General features: G+C 42.5%; 1 protein-coding gene across 1 annotated transcript; it reads right to left on the bottom strand.

Moving 5' to 3' along the window:
• Positions 1–1,096: 1,096 nt before the first annotated feature.
• On the bottom strand, positions 1,097–15,140 carry sh3tc1 (SH3 domain and tetratricopeptide repeats 1; the record flags this gene model as incomplete). Its single annotated transcript, XM_084549963.1, has 18 exons — positions 1,097–1,436; positions 1,528–1,724; positions 1,828–1,978; positions 3,258–3,380; positions 3,660–3,810; positions 4,890–5,070; positions 5,167–5,613; positions 6,674–8,020; positions 8,099–8,137; positions 9,232–9,362; positions 9,458–9,653; positions 9,743–9,819; positions 9,895–10,093; positions 10,229–10,369; positions 10,896–11,001; positions 11,208–11,338; positions 13,885–13,956; positions 15,032–15,140. The coding sequence occupies 18 exons, from the start codon at positions 15,138–15,140 to the stop codon at positions 1,182–1,184; spliced, it is 4,053 nt and encodes a 1,350-aa protein (XP_084406089.1). The 3' UTR covers positions 1,097–1,181.

The raw sequence follows: 15,140 nt of genomic DNA, 5'->3' as shown, positions 1-15,140 counted from the left end.
AGGAAACTAAAGATGAAGCCATGTCAGTACTGAAATACAACTAAAGTACTACTGCAATGCATCTGAAAAGGCTAACGCTAACGCTAGCAGAGGAACGGTCCAAATCCTCTGGACAGCAGTCAGTTAAGAACTTCAATAAACGTCCTGTAGAAGTTGTGGTAATATAGCTGCAGGACATGCAGAAGGCTTCAGAGAAATACTATTAAATGCTACTGATGGTGCTGCTGTGCTCCCTGTTTTTATACAGACTATACATATCTGCAGCTCACAGTATTCAGGTCAAGAATATAGATTTCATTACTTTCAACTGTGTTTCTATTAGAGACGTCATCAGAGACTAGTCGGTGTTGAATTTAAAAAATCTGAACTCGTGCAACCCCTAGTTTGTCCCAGTTTCTCCATTTCCTTGCGAAGCTGTTGTAAAATACAGAGGAACAAGCTTTGCATGGCTTAGAGGTGATGAACTACAGTGTGCAGTCTCAACTGACCACACTGTGGTGTTACAACAACAAAAGCCGGTTTACCTTGGCTCTCTCCCGGGCTAGCGCTATTAAAAGATATACAGACACTGGAGCTCATTCTCATATCTTCTAGTGAGAAGCAATACATAACTATCCGTGCCTCCCCCGGTCTCCCAGATCCTACTCTTCCCCTTCCCCCCCAAAAAAAACAAATCAAAGGAAGTCTCCTCTTTCCTGGACTTTAGCAATAAGAGATGCAGAAGGGATTTTTGTGTGTGTGCTTGAATATCTGCACAAAGGCATGGATGTCGTTTGTCCTGCATCACTCTGAGACCACTTATCAGTCTCACAGACCAGCGTTAGAGTTGTTATTCTAATTGAAGCTGATGTACAAAACAGAGGATGATCTGAAAACACTTTAAATGTTGGTCATAAACAATAAAGAAATAAAGAGCTGAGGAAAACCCGGATATTTATTTATTGTTGAATAACGAGGGCTTCATTGGACACTTATGTTAAATCAGTAGTTCTGAATCTGTAAACGGTTCCACAATGCAATCAACAGAATTAAAAAAAGTACAAATTAGGAACGTAAATTTTTGTCTGTCTTCACAGAATGTCACCAAAATGTGATTTCCTCTGTGAAGAAGAACACGTGCTGTAAATCTTACGCAACGTTTCTTTTCAGTACCAACAAAACGCTTCACACGAGGCTCCTTCCTAATGTCCCGGAGCCTTGTGCTGCGAGGGGGCGCTGTGGAGTTGGTCCGGTGAGATGTTGACCCTCTTCACGTTCAGCTCCGCGGCGAACGCCCTCGCCTGCTGGTAGAAGAAGAGCGAGAGCTCCCGATCCACCAGGAAGTTGTGGTAGATGGTGGCGAGGCGCGTGCAGATCTGCAGCTGAGACCTCTTGTTGCCCAGATCCATGGCTGCAGCCAGAGCTAGATGGTAGTATCCTGCAGCGTCGAAAGGGTCCTTCAGAGGCAGAGGCAAAACATATAAAATTAATCTACTTATTTCATTTACAGATTATTGTTGTTAAATTTAAATGATGCGATTGTCTTGCCTTCAGATCATAAAATATGATGTCTCCCAGTGTCATGTACACCTCGACATAGTAGAGTGTTTCCTCATCAAACTGCAGAGGCGTTGGACAGAGGGTCAGGGTCTTCAGGAAATGGTGCTCAGCCAGTTCAAACTGTTCCAGGCAGTGGTAAAGGGAAGCCAGCCGGTGGTGGGCCACTCGCTCATTCAGATGCTCGCCTGTGTGCACGAAACAAAAACGCAGGCGAAGATTCAAGTTTCTGCACGGCTAGTGACGGGCGTCCCAAGAAAACATTAGCTGAAAGCTCCAGTGTGTGCATACCCTGCCTGATACTGATGTCCAGCGCCATATGAGCGAACTCCACCGCATCCCCGTACAGCTTGAGACTAAGCATCACTTCAGTCAGCTTATTGCACAACCTCAGCCTGGTGAGAGTGCTGCCCATCTGCACTGCGATGGGTAGAGCATAGTCCTACATGGAGGAGAGACACAACGTTTACAGGACTGAAAGAGAATTATGTTGTTTAGCTTTCTTTTTTCTTTAAGAATAATTTCGTAATAGTAACGCTATCATAGCAACAAAAACGTCCAAGGCAGCGGTGTCAAACTCATTTTGGTTCCACATACAGCACAATTTGATCTCAAGGGGGCCGGACCAGTAACATAGCAGCATAATATCCTATGAATAACTCCAGATCTTTCCCTTTGCTTTAGTGCAAATAAGTACATGATGAAAATGTTTACATCTAATATATTTAATTTGCTTTTACAAAAACATTTTATGAAGAACCTGAAATTTCTTAAGAAAAATAAGTGCAATTTCTGCACATTGCTGCTACAGGATAGTTCTGGGTCTCAGTGCCGCGTTACGTTCACAATCATAGACAGTATAAAGATGGAACTGCTCCTCAAAAGTGTAGCCAAAGCAAGTAGAGCTCCCCCTGGTGGCTGGCTGCAGTATAGGTCATAAGCTCCACCTCCTCCATGTTAGTGGGTGGGACTAAAACGCTAAGATACACGTCAAATCATTTTTATTTTTTTTTTCAAGGATGGTTTCTGTCATTTTAGGTAGTTAATATAATGTTGATGAATGTTCAAGTGTCAATTTTTTGGATAAGTTATGTTATAGTTAGTTATTTGACGCTATAGAAACAGGATGTGACGTAATGGTGACTTCCAGTTGCCATGCCAACCGCTTTGTAAAGCGGACCATGAGAGTTGTAAACAATTTTTTTAAAAATAAGTTTGGTGTATAATCTAACATTTCATTGTAACTGGTGGAGGTAGAGCAGAGCGTAGCATTAATTAAATGAAAATGCAAGTGAGTTTGGAGGAAGTGTGGGCGGGGCATCGATGTCGTGACTCCACTCTTGGACCGGACTGATCAGACTCTGGCTCCGAAACAAGATGGCGTCGCCCGTACCGGAAATAGTGTAAGTTTGGCCAATGCAAGGAAGTGGAGACGCATTGTCCATATTTATATACAGTCTATGTCCACAACTCTTACTAGCTTGCTAGCTAACTTACTAGTTACTCTTACTAATGGGCACATTGAGTATAGCAGCTACTATTACTGAAAAACTGCAGTTAATGTCTTCAATGTAAACTTTGCAAATTAATCCAGATTGGACCCTCTGGTGTTTGGCCCAGTTCTGGTCCACGGGCCATATGTTTGACACCCCTGAGTCCACATCACATTTACTGACACTAACATCAAGGGTGCCCCCATACTGAGGCAATACTCCCCGTACCCTGTAGAAGGTGATAGCCTTGTCCCGACTCTGAGAGCTGTTGAGAAAAATGTCTCCTGCAGCTTCCAGAAGCTTCAGGACGAAGCCGGTGTTGCCCGTGCCCGAAGCGACGTCCTGAGCTGCCTGGAAATGCCACAAAAACACTGGTTATCATTTAAACACTTGATAACAATATGTACAAATGTGATGTCCTCTGTTCATCCTCAAATGGTAATGACTTTTATGAAACTAAAAACAACTAGTGACCTACTATTACCTCATGAAGTTAACACATTGAGTTTGCATTAACTCCAAAAAACAGGGCAAATAAAGGAACAGTATAATATATAAATGTATGTTTTTAATGTAAGCTCGCAGATCAGAATTTATGGCATGACAAACTTCTATGGTAGTTCAACAGACCTGTACATAAATGTCCACCAGTTCCGTCTGTCCTAGCAGGTGGTAGATCTTCCCTGCTTGCAACCAGCCGTAAGCTTCCTTCTCCTTGCAGCCCAGGTCGATGAAAATACCCAAACTGCTCTTAGTGTAGTCGAGAGCCGCCCGGTACGCCCTGAAAAACATTCAGAGATATGTTTGGTTTGGAACTCAGGCTCCATTTTGGTTCTTCTTGTTGATTCAGGAGTGTTTACACCGATCAGCCAATACCATCGACCATCTTGTGACAGTTCAATGTTCTCCTGGGAAATTGTTGGACCTGGCATTCATTCATGTGGATGTTACTTAGACATGTAGCACCCACCTAGACCAGACCAGGGACCCCCACCCCATAGCAATGACACTCCTTGATGGCAGCAGTGTAACTTTGCATTTGAGCTTTTATCCAATCATATTTCAGCCATCATGTGTTGCCGGAGTCAAAGAAATCTGCCTGGGCCTTCAACAATTGCAAAGAGCTGAAGCTTGAAACACATTGTAATGACACAATTCCTTTAACCAATCACATTTCAAGTTTGCCTTCTCTGTGGCCTACGGTAGCATCCACTGATTGGACGGTCAGAGAGCCACTCAGTTTAAGCCAAGCTAGCAGTTTCATGTTCATCTGTTGCGAGCTGCGCAACCAAATCGTCCCCGTTAACGTTTTGATAGCTATTTGTTGAAGCCACGATGGTGGAAAATAGATCTTCTTAGAATTACATTTTCACGGCGGACTTTCCAGGAAAAGCTGGATATTTTGAGAACCCGGAGCTAGCTAGCTTGACCCAGTCAGAGAAAAGGTGCCACTTTCAGGTCAGCAACAATGAGCGCGATGAGGAGAACTCTAAATAGTTTCTTAAGTTTTGGTGAGTAAAATTAATTATATTTTCATCTTTTATGTATATTTTTGTCATTTTATTGGGTCGACATTGATTTTTCTGCTGGATTTGACATATGTGGCGCTACAGAGAGTGAGAGGAGACTCTTTGAATTGTTCTAAGTGAGTTTCTTGCTTTAGTAATGGCATTTATCTTGCTATATAAGATGTCTGTCTATGATGCAACGTCTAGTGGTGCTTTGAATGAGATTGGAATTGAAGGCCTAGCTGGAAAATGCAGGTCCGCCACTGGTCATAATGTTATGCATGATTGGTGTAGATCAGTCTTACATAAGTAGATATTGTAATAGACCTATCCCAGCGCCACATGCTCACACCTTTTAGTGCCCAGACTGAGGTAGAGCTGGCTGATGGCTTCCAGTGTGTCTCCCTCCTGGAGTCTGTCTCCAGTGGTCCTCAGCACCTGGACCTGATGCTGGCTGTAGATGATGCATCGGGCCTGGTCCGGACTCTCGCGCTGATACACATGGCACAGGCGTCTGGCTGCAGTGAGCTGGCCTGGAGTTTAGGTTGAGAGAATAACCAATAAAAGAGAGTCTAACGCAGAACACAGATATGTTTAAATGTAAGCGACTGTGTGACTTACACACTTACACTCTAACAGGTTAGCACTGATGGCCAGCAGCAGAGCCCACTCATAGCATCCCTTCCCATGGTCCAGCTGCCGCTGCTTCACGTAGAGCTGCCCCAGCTCCAGGAGCACTGTGATGAAGTTTGCCTCGTGGCCTCCTTCGCTGAGTTCAGAGAAGAGCTCCACGGCTTTATTCAGGTGCCTGAGCGCTAGTCCTTGTGCTCCGGCCTTCAGGCACAACAGCCCTTCACGAAACAGAAAGACCACAGATGTACAAACGCAGAACTGGAGCCGAGGAATCACAAAGTCTGACGGGTGAGCTATCTTACCCAGATTGGCCTGAGCCACAGCCCAGTTTGGCATGTCGTCGTATTCTTCGCAGATGTCAATGGCAGCCTCGTAGCTCTCGGCCGCCCTTCGGAGGTCGCCCATGCATCGGAGAGCCACGCCGAGCATGTTTAGGACCACGCCTTTACGTTAAATTGAACAGATTTACTTTACCATGCTGGATGGAGTCGCAAGATTCTAGATACACAAACTGACAACATGAATGAATGAATTACAACATGCACCCGTCAGCCACAACATTACAACCACCAGCCGGTGGTGTCCTTCTGGGAAAGTATGGACTTGGTTTGGTCCAGTTCTGATACATTGTAGGTGGTAGGAATAGGGGGTCAGCTTCGGGCATCCTGACTGGTACAATGGGATCAAGTGATGAGGAATCCTCTGAGTGTTTCTCTTCAGCTCATTCTTCTCAGTATTTGATTGGTTTGAAGAGCTGACTGGAAAAGAAACCATGGGAAGAAACCCGATGGGAAACTTTTATGTGGATGTTACGTACCACCACCTGAACATTGCTGCAGACCAAGCATGTACCCATTGCAAAAGGGGGTCGGTTAGGGTTAGGGTTAGTGGGGGTGGGCTGCCCTTGCATGTTATATATCTGACCAAGCCACCTTCTTTCCATTGGTCCATGGTCCAGTTCTGATGCACTGTAGGGGGTATCTGCAGGGAACAGGGGAGGCCGCTCTGGACACTCTGACTGGTCTGCAGCTACACAGCCCATACAAAACAAACTGTGAGTTTAGACCCCTGAGCTAAAGTAGCCGGTCTATTGTTTAGGATCACATGGGTCGGACCCATGTGCCCCAGTGAGCCTTGGCTACCCATGACCCTGTGGACCACTTTTGACAAATACCGACCGTGCAGAATGGAAACCCCCCACAAGGGCTGGAGTTTTTGAAGGGGATGCTCCTACTCAGTCGCCTAGTTGTCAAAACTTGGCCCCTTAAATACCAACTTAGAGGACAAATGTCCACCCACTGACAGAACAGGTGCTTTAATAACGAGACAGTCAGAGTTATTCACCAGTGATGGTCATAATGTTGTGGCTGATTGGCTGGATGTTAATAAAGATAATAGCACATGGCTACTTTTATGATTTCTTGGGTTATTCAGATGTAGTAGAAAAGCAAACAGGAATCTGTCACAGTTTATCAACACTTGAAGTCATAGAAAGCTGCTAACCTTCCTGAGGGGTCGTGCAGTGCTCTGGCATGGAGGCCAGGACCGAGTCCAGTATATCCAAAGCCACGTCAGGCTGATTGTTGTCAATGTGGAGCCATGCCAACCAGATGAGGGCGCTGTTTCGTTCTGGAACAGAGAAGGGGGCTTGCCGGGAAGATGAAACGCTACCGATGAGAGCGTGCATGTGGTGGATTGCACGTGCAGGCATTTTGTGCTTGTAAAAGAGCTGGCAGAGACACATGGTGAGCTGGTGGTTCAAAACATGGAAGCTGTCGCTCCCTCCAGCGTGGATCCTGTCTTTGGTAAGAGTGAGAGCTTGCTGCAAAAATGGAGCCACTTGGGGAGGAATGAATATTTCTTGCTCAGTGATCCCGGGATGTCTCTCGATATCGTCCAAAACTAAAGCCACGCTGCCGAGGCAGTCCGACAGCGTGGCCGAGGGCTGCAGGTAAGCTTTTGTAGCTGAACTGACGCTGAGGTGAGGAAGTCGGAGTTTGCTGTAAAGCCTTCCCAGGGTCAGATATCCATGACTGAGGAAGATGCTCCACGTTCCTTGAGCTTCATCGCAAAGAGCAAGTAGTCTTTCCAGATAAGGGACGGCTTCAAATCCCTCAGCACGAGTCCAGTGATGCTTCGCCAACAGATGGCAAGAATGGGCCTCCGCTGTTCTGTTGTGAGAGAGAACAGCTTTCTTCAGGATGTATTTAAGCACAGAGTCGTCCTTTAAGCTTTTCAGGCAATCAGGGATCCCCAGCAGCAAGGCAACAAGTCGTTCCGTCAGAGCAAAGAAATTATCCATGTTTTTCTGCAAAAGATGTATGGCAGCCAGGTTGGAGTAGATGCTCGCCAGCAGCCTGAAATCTGTGAAATCTTCTCGGGGAACATTAAGGGACTCCTCAAAGTACACCCGGGCCTGGCTGAACTTTGTCCTTCCGGCACAGAGCTTACCCAACAGGAAGCACAAACGAGTCTGTGGCCAAAAGAGACGCTTCTTCCTGGCCGTTTCCCTGGCCACGGCCAGAAAGTTAATCAGCTGATCTTCATCGGAGTGACCCGCAAAGGTGGAGGAGGCGAGTAGCTCAGGACTGAGCCCGTACAGATCACCATACTCCGTTCTGTAGTCTCGTCCTTCCAAAAAAGAGAAGAGAGGAATGAAGCTCTCTGTGTTGTTGTTTCCTTCAGGGACTGGGGACACAGTGAAACAGGGCGGGCTTGGAAGTTTTGCCGCCGTTGGCCCGTTCAACCGGGCAGTGGGATCAGATGACAAAGCTTTTCCTTGATGGAGAATCCTCTCAATATTTCCTTTCAGGTCATTGTTCTGAGTATGGACTTGGTTTGAAGAGCTGGCTGCAAAAGAATAACGGGAGTAAGACATCCGGAGAAGACAGAAATGAAGTGACGTAGAGGTTCAGAGGTGAAACTTACACAGCGTTTTCTTTTTGGGGCCTTGGTAAGAGATGGTATCTGAGATGGAACAACAAAAGGAAAAAAAAAAAAGAGAAAAGGGAAGTGAATGAGAAAATATCCCAGGAAGAAGTCCAATCAATTCAGTTTTATTTATATCTCATCAACAATACAAATGTCTCAAGGCACTTTACAAAAAACGGCCTGAAACCCCCAGAGCAAGTACAAAGGCGACGGTGGCAAGAAAAAAAAAAGAGAATAGGTGTAGTATGGAGCTTCACAGGTCAGAGACACTCACAAGAAGATAGAGGGGGAGGGGTGGTGGAGGTGGAGGGAGGGGGAGGGGTAAGAGGGACACACAGAAGTTAACGTGCTATACAGTAGTAGCACAGAATTGCATGACTAGTAATAGAGAAGAAATTAGAGGACAGGAGCTCGGTGCCACTGAGCCCCAGTTTGACCAAATACCTGAATAACTAACAACATCCCCATCAGACCAAGCTGTACTTTCAGTTTAGGGTTTCAACATTACACCCACTTTGCATCAAGGTGTTTAGCACTGTTGACATGGTAAAGTCTGGTTTATACTTTATATACAAATTGACACAGAAGTATAAGAGTACAGGTTCGGCCTAGACCCCACGTAGACCCTAACGCCGTAGCCTGACGTGCACCTCCCCAGAAATGTAAGTACGCATCATGGCAATGCAAACCACAAGAGCTGTGATTGGTCTGCTTGGTAGCAGCGTGTTTCCGCTTTAGTATTTCTGGCTGCTTCTCCATCTCCACTGTTTTTGAATTGATTGTTTTGGATCAGTAAAGATGGAACACATGGAGGAAAGGTTAACTGAGGAGGTTCAGAGATACAAACATTTGTACAACTTGTACGGCTAAATTTCAGCGAAAGTTTCAGTCGCCATTGTCGAAAGTGAAGCAGGAAGCAGAAACAAAAATTAACCTGACTGGTAAAGAAAGACACAGCGCCGGCTAGTGTTTGGGTGGAGTTGTTACAGAGCGAGACAGACTGACGAGCTCACAAGTAGAAATGGCACAAGTCTACATACGTAGGTTACGCCGGTATAAACTTTAGCGTGCTGGATCTTCATACAAATACAATACAAATACGAGCATTTATAATATATATTCTGTCTTACCCAGTTTGTAGTTATGTCCAATATCATTTGGAGTTTTTTTCTTCAACATTGCAATTGATTCCTCTACGACTTTGTCCTCTGGCTGACTGGAGAACATCCATTCCTCCCCGTCCCCAAAAATATCTGCAGAGCTGCAATGATGGAAGAGAATGAAATAAGACACAAGACTTAATTTTAAAGAGTAACGACTTATTTTATTTAGCGCAGCACGTGGTTGTACGCTTACTGGCAAATATCAGCGGATGGTTTTACCAAGCTCGTCTTGACCAGACCCACTTCTCCTGTCGCCTCCTTCCTGCCCATGAACCAATCGAAACAGGGCACCAGGAGTCCCGCAATGACGATGCGATCGCCTGGAGCCAAGCTCAGCTCATCTGGGCCCTCAGCGTCGTACTCCACCGTGGCAAGACAGGTTCCCCTGGCTGCAGAGAGAAGAGGACAGGACGTCCAAGTACGTGTCCTCCTATGCTTTGTAGATGTTCAGTACCAGTTGCTTTGTCCCTGTACTTACCAAACTCCAAAGGGAAGTCACAGGACGGTTTCCCGCCGCCTAGTAAAATACTCTCGGTGCAGGATTTGAGAAACCATCTGTGAAGAAATCACAAAAAAAGATTAAAAAAACTTCCAAATGTCCATACAAGCCTCTAGATGGATGCAACTCACTGGTGAAAGGGGTCGACTGGCTTCAGAGCAGGTTTGGGCGCAGTGCCCCGGGCTCCATCCGCCAGGCAGAGGACGGTCCACCCTGAGCCCAGGAAGGGAGGCTCAAACTGGGCTATGTCTCCCTGCTCCAGGTACAGGTCTCCTCCAGAGGTGGAGCTGTCAAACATCTGGTTGGCGCTACAGCTAGCAAACAACGAACCTGAGAAGAATGAGAGAGAAGAGCTTCTCATACAGGTAACTTATAATTAGCTTTCAAGCACATTTCTCCCATCAATGTATTAAATATTCTGATTATAGGAGTGGCTTCAAAAACTGCATTTCACCGCTGATGTACCATCTTGCATGAGGATGCCTTTGTAGAAGAGGTTGAGTGTTTTCTCCTGAATGGAAACCTTGATGGAAGTGTCCTCCTCTGAAGAGCTGAGCCATAACATCTGGTCTAACAGGAGATTGGAGATACACTGATCCAGGAAACCTGAAGGAGAAAAAAAATAATTTGATGGGTTTTTAAAAAAAAATGTATAATCAGTATTTTTATTATAATGATGCTGATGATGATTATTACAATTTTTTTTTATTTTTATAAAATATAATAAAAATAATAAAAATAAATAATAAAATAAAATATTTTATTAGTGGTAGTATTTTATTATTTAGATTTTTTATAAAATAAAATAATAAAAATAAAATATAAATAATGAAAATAAAAATAAATAATAAAATAAAATAAATGTAGTAGTAGTATTTTATTATTATGATGATGATTATTATTATTGCGATTTTTCATTTTTATAAAATAAAAATAATGAAAATAAAATAAATAACAAAATAAAATACATATTTATTATTATAATTATTATTGTTGTTGTCATTTTTATTTTATAATAGAAAATAGAAAATAAATAAAAATATATTTTTTATTATTATTATTGTTATTATTATTATTAGTCATTATTATCAGATTTAGAATCACATGCTAAGAATAATAAAACTCTACATACCCATTTTGTAATATGTGGTGAACTTCCATACGTCCTCAAATGTTTTAAACGTCACAGAAATGCTTTTCTCTTCACTACTCACGGAGATGAGGTGAGCGGACAACTCCTGCAGAAAGAGTAAAGAAAACACTCGTACCGGTTTTCATGTATTCACGCTGCACACACATAAAATCACAACTTTATTGGTCTTAAATCGTAATGAACACAATAAAAAAAAAAAAGTTTCGACAACCACATTCCACATAATAGTAAAACACGTTGTTGTTAAAGTGTCATAGCGAGATAGGGTGTGTGTGTTGCGTGAGCTGATACCGTGAGCAGAGTGTTTATCTCGCTGCTGTCAGCCTGAAGAATGCGCAGTTTTCCTCTCAGCATTTCCTGCGACTCTTCATCTGCAGGAAGACGATCGGGACCCTTGACCACGTCCAGAAACAGAGACACAGCTGAACACACAAAACACCACAATTAGAGCGCGGGGTGGTTTTTAGCATTGTGTTTCAGTTAGGTGGTCAATGCTCGTTAGCTGTTTAGATTAATTTAGAGTAGAAAGCAAGAAGGTTGGTGTGTGTGTGTGTTAAGAAGCAATAATCAGTGTCGACCAATGCTAGCAGCAATGCACGCACAAAAATATCTAACTTAAGGAATAACAAATATCATTGACCATCTTGTGACAATTCAATGTTCTGCTGGGAAACTTTTAGACCTGGCATTTATTGGTGTGGATGTTACTTAGACATGTAGCACCCACCTTGACCAGACCATAGCAATGGGGTGGGGGTGCCTGGTCTGGTGTAGGTGGCAAAAACGCTTTAGGAACAACTCAAAAAAACATGAAGAACAGCACAAGGTGTTGACCTGGCCTCCAAATCCACTAGATCCCAAACTGATCAAGTATCTGTGGGATGATCCACAGAGGCCCCTCCCCTCAAAGGCCCCCAGTAACATCATCCTGTTACCAGACACCACAGGACACCCTCAGAAGTACCATGTCCATTCTCTGATGGGTCACCACAAGGGAGACCTACACAATATTAGGAATGTGGTCATAATGTTATGGCTGATCGGTGTATGTAAGAAAATACAATGTGCGGTTTGATCTTCTGTAAAGCACCGACAGGTAGAACAGCAATACATAAATGCAGGAACCATTTACTATTTGAGCAGATACACAACTGTTTTTGAGTTAAAACCTTGAATGGTCGCTTTTGTGCGAGCCGTCCTAACTTGTGTTATTAACGAAGCTTAAAAACAGAAAAAGAAAAAGAGAGTGAACATGTTTTTTATTCTTGTATAAGTGAAAACTGTTAAATATTAAGCACAGGTTGTAGTTTATGGACGTGACTCTATGACAGAGAGCAGATGTGGAACAGTGAGTAGAAGTGAGTCTATTTCTATTCACACCTAAATCATCTATTTAATCTATCGTTTCCATCCTTACTATTAGATTTAAAAATAGAACTCAAAAACATAATTAAAATACAAACTGCTTATGAGTTACCTGTGAAATAAACTCATCCCCTGTCAGACACTGAGTAACCGACTCCCAGTTTAATGAGTGACTTCTGAGGATCTCTAAAATGTGGTCGCTGCACATTTACAGATTTACAGACTGTCATGTGATAGTCACGACTGCCACCGTTATAATAAATATACGATGGACACGGAGATGTTTCCTGTTTGATCGTGGACCTTAGAATATCACGTTGCACAACAACGACAAATGTAGGGTAACTGGAATGAAGCTGATGTGTAGTTGGGTTATTGGAGTTCACTCGAGGAAGATCTGGCATCGGACACCGTAATACACCATGCACTGATTGTTTTAGCTTGTGTAGCAGGAGGTCAAGATGTTGTGGAACTGAATTTGCTCCACAGCTATAGACTTATCATGTGGATGTTCAAACTTGAGGGCTAGATTTATGCTAGGAGTTTAGAACCCACAAATAATCCACAGTCAGACAGATTGAAGACGACTGTTCCCCTCCACAGGAGTGGTCCACCAACAAAGATCACTCCATAATAGTCTGAGAGGTCCCAAAGGAACCCAGGGGAACTTCTAAGCAGCTAAAGGCCTCTCTCACATTGGCTAATGTTGATGTTGATGAATCCACTGAACAACCATGGTGTGATGGACAAAGACACTGCTCTCCAAAAAGAACATTTCTAAACATCACGTGGACAAGACAGAAGACTATTGGGACAATGTTTAGTGGACAGATGAGACCAAAGTAGAATAGTTTAGTTTAAATGAGAGGCGTCATGGTTGGAGATGAAACATCAGAACCTCATCCCTCCATCAAACATGGGGGTGCTAATATCCTGGTTTGGGCCTGTTCTGCTGCATCTGGACCAGGACGTCTTGAACATCACTGATGGACCAATGAATTCTGAATTCTACCAGTGAACTCTAAAAGAAAACGTCAGGACATCTGTCCATGAGCTGAATGTGAAGAGAAACTGGGTCATACAGCAAGACAACGAGAACCAAGACAACTTGTGTAGTGGTTCTACAAAAGAACGTTTAAAGAAGAACAAGATGAATGTTTAGGAACGGCCAAGTCAAAGTCTTGACCTTGATCCAATAGAAATGTTGTGGAAGGACCTGAAGCAAACAGTTCATGTGAGGAAACCCACCAACATCTCAGAACTGAAGAGGTTCTGCTGTAGACGACTGTTCAGCAGTTACCGGAAACATTTAGTTGCCGGTAACTGCTGAACAGCAACTCACAGATATGAACAAATGATTAATTTTCTTGAATAAACAAATGGAAAAGAATAATATTTCAGTTTCATTTGTTTGGTTGGGTTCTCTTTGTCTACTTTTAGGACTTGTGTGATTCTGAGTGGTGCTAATACTGTATACCACGTAAACCAGTTTGATTGACAAGCCTCTGTTGAGTAGATCAGCTCCACTTCACTCTGTTTGTTCCCTCGCTGACATAAACCTTTATATTTATCATAATATCAAGGCGACTGAACAAGGGGTTACCTTTGGGGAAGTTCTCCTCACATGTTGACGAGGTTTCCTTCAGACTCTCTGCATCTCTGGAGAAACCGTGCACTGAAGAAACAGAAAAGAACGCACGCTACTACATAACACTACAAACACTACAGGTAAATCAAGGATGAAGGTTTTAATGTTGTCACGGTGATGACAGAACTAAGCAGTTGGCCGTTTCTGGTGTTGTAAAGCAGTCTAAACTTATAGATTGTACTTTAATCCCTGGACCAGCAGATTGTAATAGTGAAAGCAGCAGAACTCGTTCAGTCTGTTTCTGCTTTTCTTTACTCAAACTACCTCCAATAATGTGCATTAATAAAAAGTTTAGGGTCAGTTTTAAAATAAAAATGTTGCTGTGATACTTTTCATCTTTTCTTTTTCTTCTATTTTCTCAGACTGTATTAATAAAAAGTAGATTTTTAGGGTCAGATTTAAAATAAAAATGTTAATATTATACCCTTTACGTTTTCTTTTCTTTGATTTTCTTTCACTTTCTATTCTTTTCCCACCTCCGCCAATATGCGTATCAGCAAAGAATATATTTTAGGGTCAGGTTTACAGTAAAATAAAATAAAATAAAATAAAATGAAATAGAAATTTTCATTTTTGCTTTTTCTTTCTTTTCTTTAAAGTTATTTTTTAATCTTTTGCGACTTAAATTAATATGCATATTAATAAAAAGTATATTTTAGGGTCAGACTAAAATAAAATAAAATAAAATAAAATAAAATAAATTATATTTTTTGTTTTTTCCTTTCTTTTCTTTAAAGTTATTACTATTATTATTTTATATTATTATTTTAATCTCTTGCCACCTTTATTTATTTTTTTGTATTATTAATTCAGTTTTGGCATGGCAGGACACTTCAAAACTTTTAAAATAACAAGAAAGGTTGAACAAACAAATAAAAACGTTTCATTAGAGCGCACAATAAACTGTTAAATAGTTATCTAAAGGTATTTAAAAACTAAAATTAAGGACAGATAACTGATTATTGGCAAATATCTAAACAGGTGAAATTGCTAAAAGTGAGTTTGAGTTCCACAAACAAGTAAATAACGCCATTCATAATTACATACTAATCGTTTTTTAAATCGTAACAGCAGAAGCGCATGCTCAGACGGTAGACGTTACCCGTGGTCTCCTGCAGGCTGGTTGTATCCGACAGGTGCTGCTGGCTGTCAGAAGAGCTCTTTCTGCGGCTCGGGGGGCTTTCAGTGTCCGTGTCCGACATGGCTGACAT

The sequence above is a fragment of the Chelon labrosus genome, assembly GCF_963514085.1.
Source record: "Chelon labrosus genome assembly, chromosome: 1".
In the NCBI taxonomy this organism is placed as follows: domain Eukaryota; kingdom Metazoa; phylum Chordata; class Actinopteri; order Mugiliformes; family Mugilidae; genus Chelon; species Chelon labrosus.
This window is presented reverse-complemented; position numbering and strand designations above follow the sequence as displayed.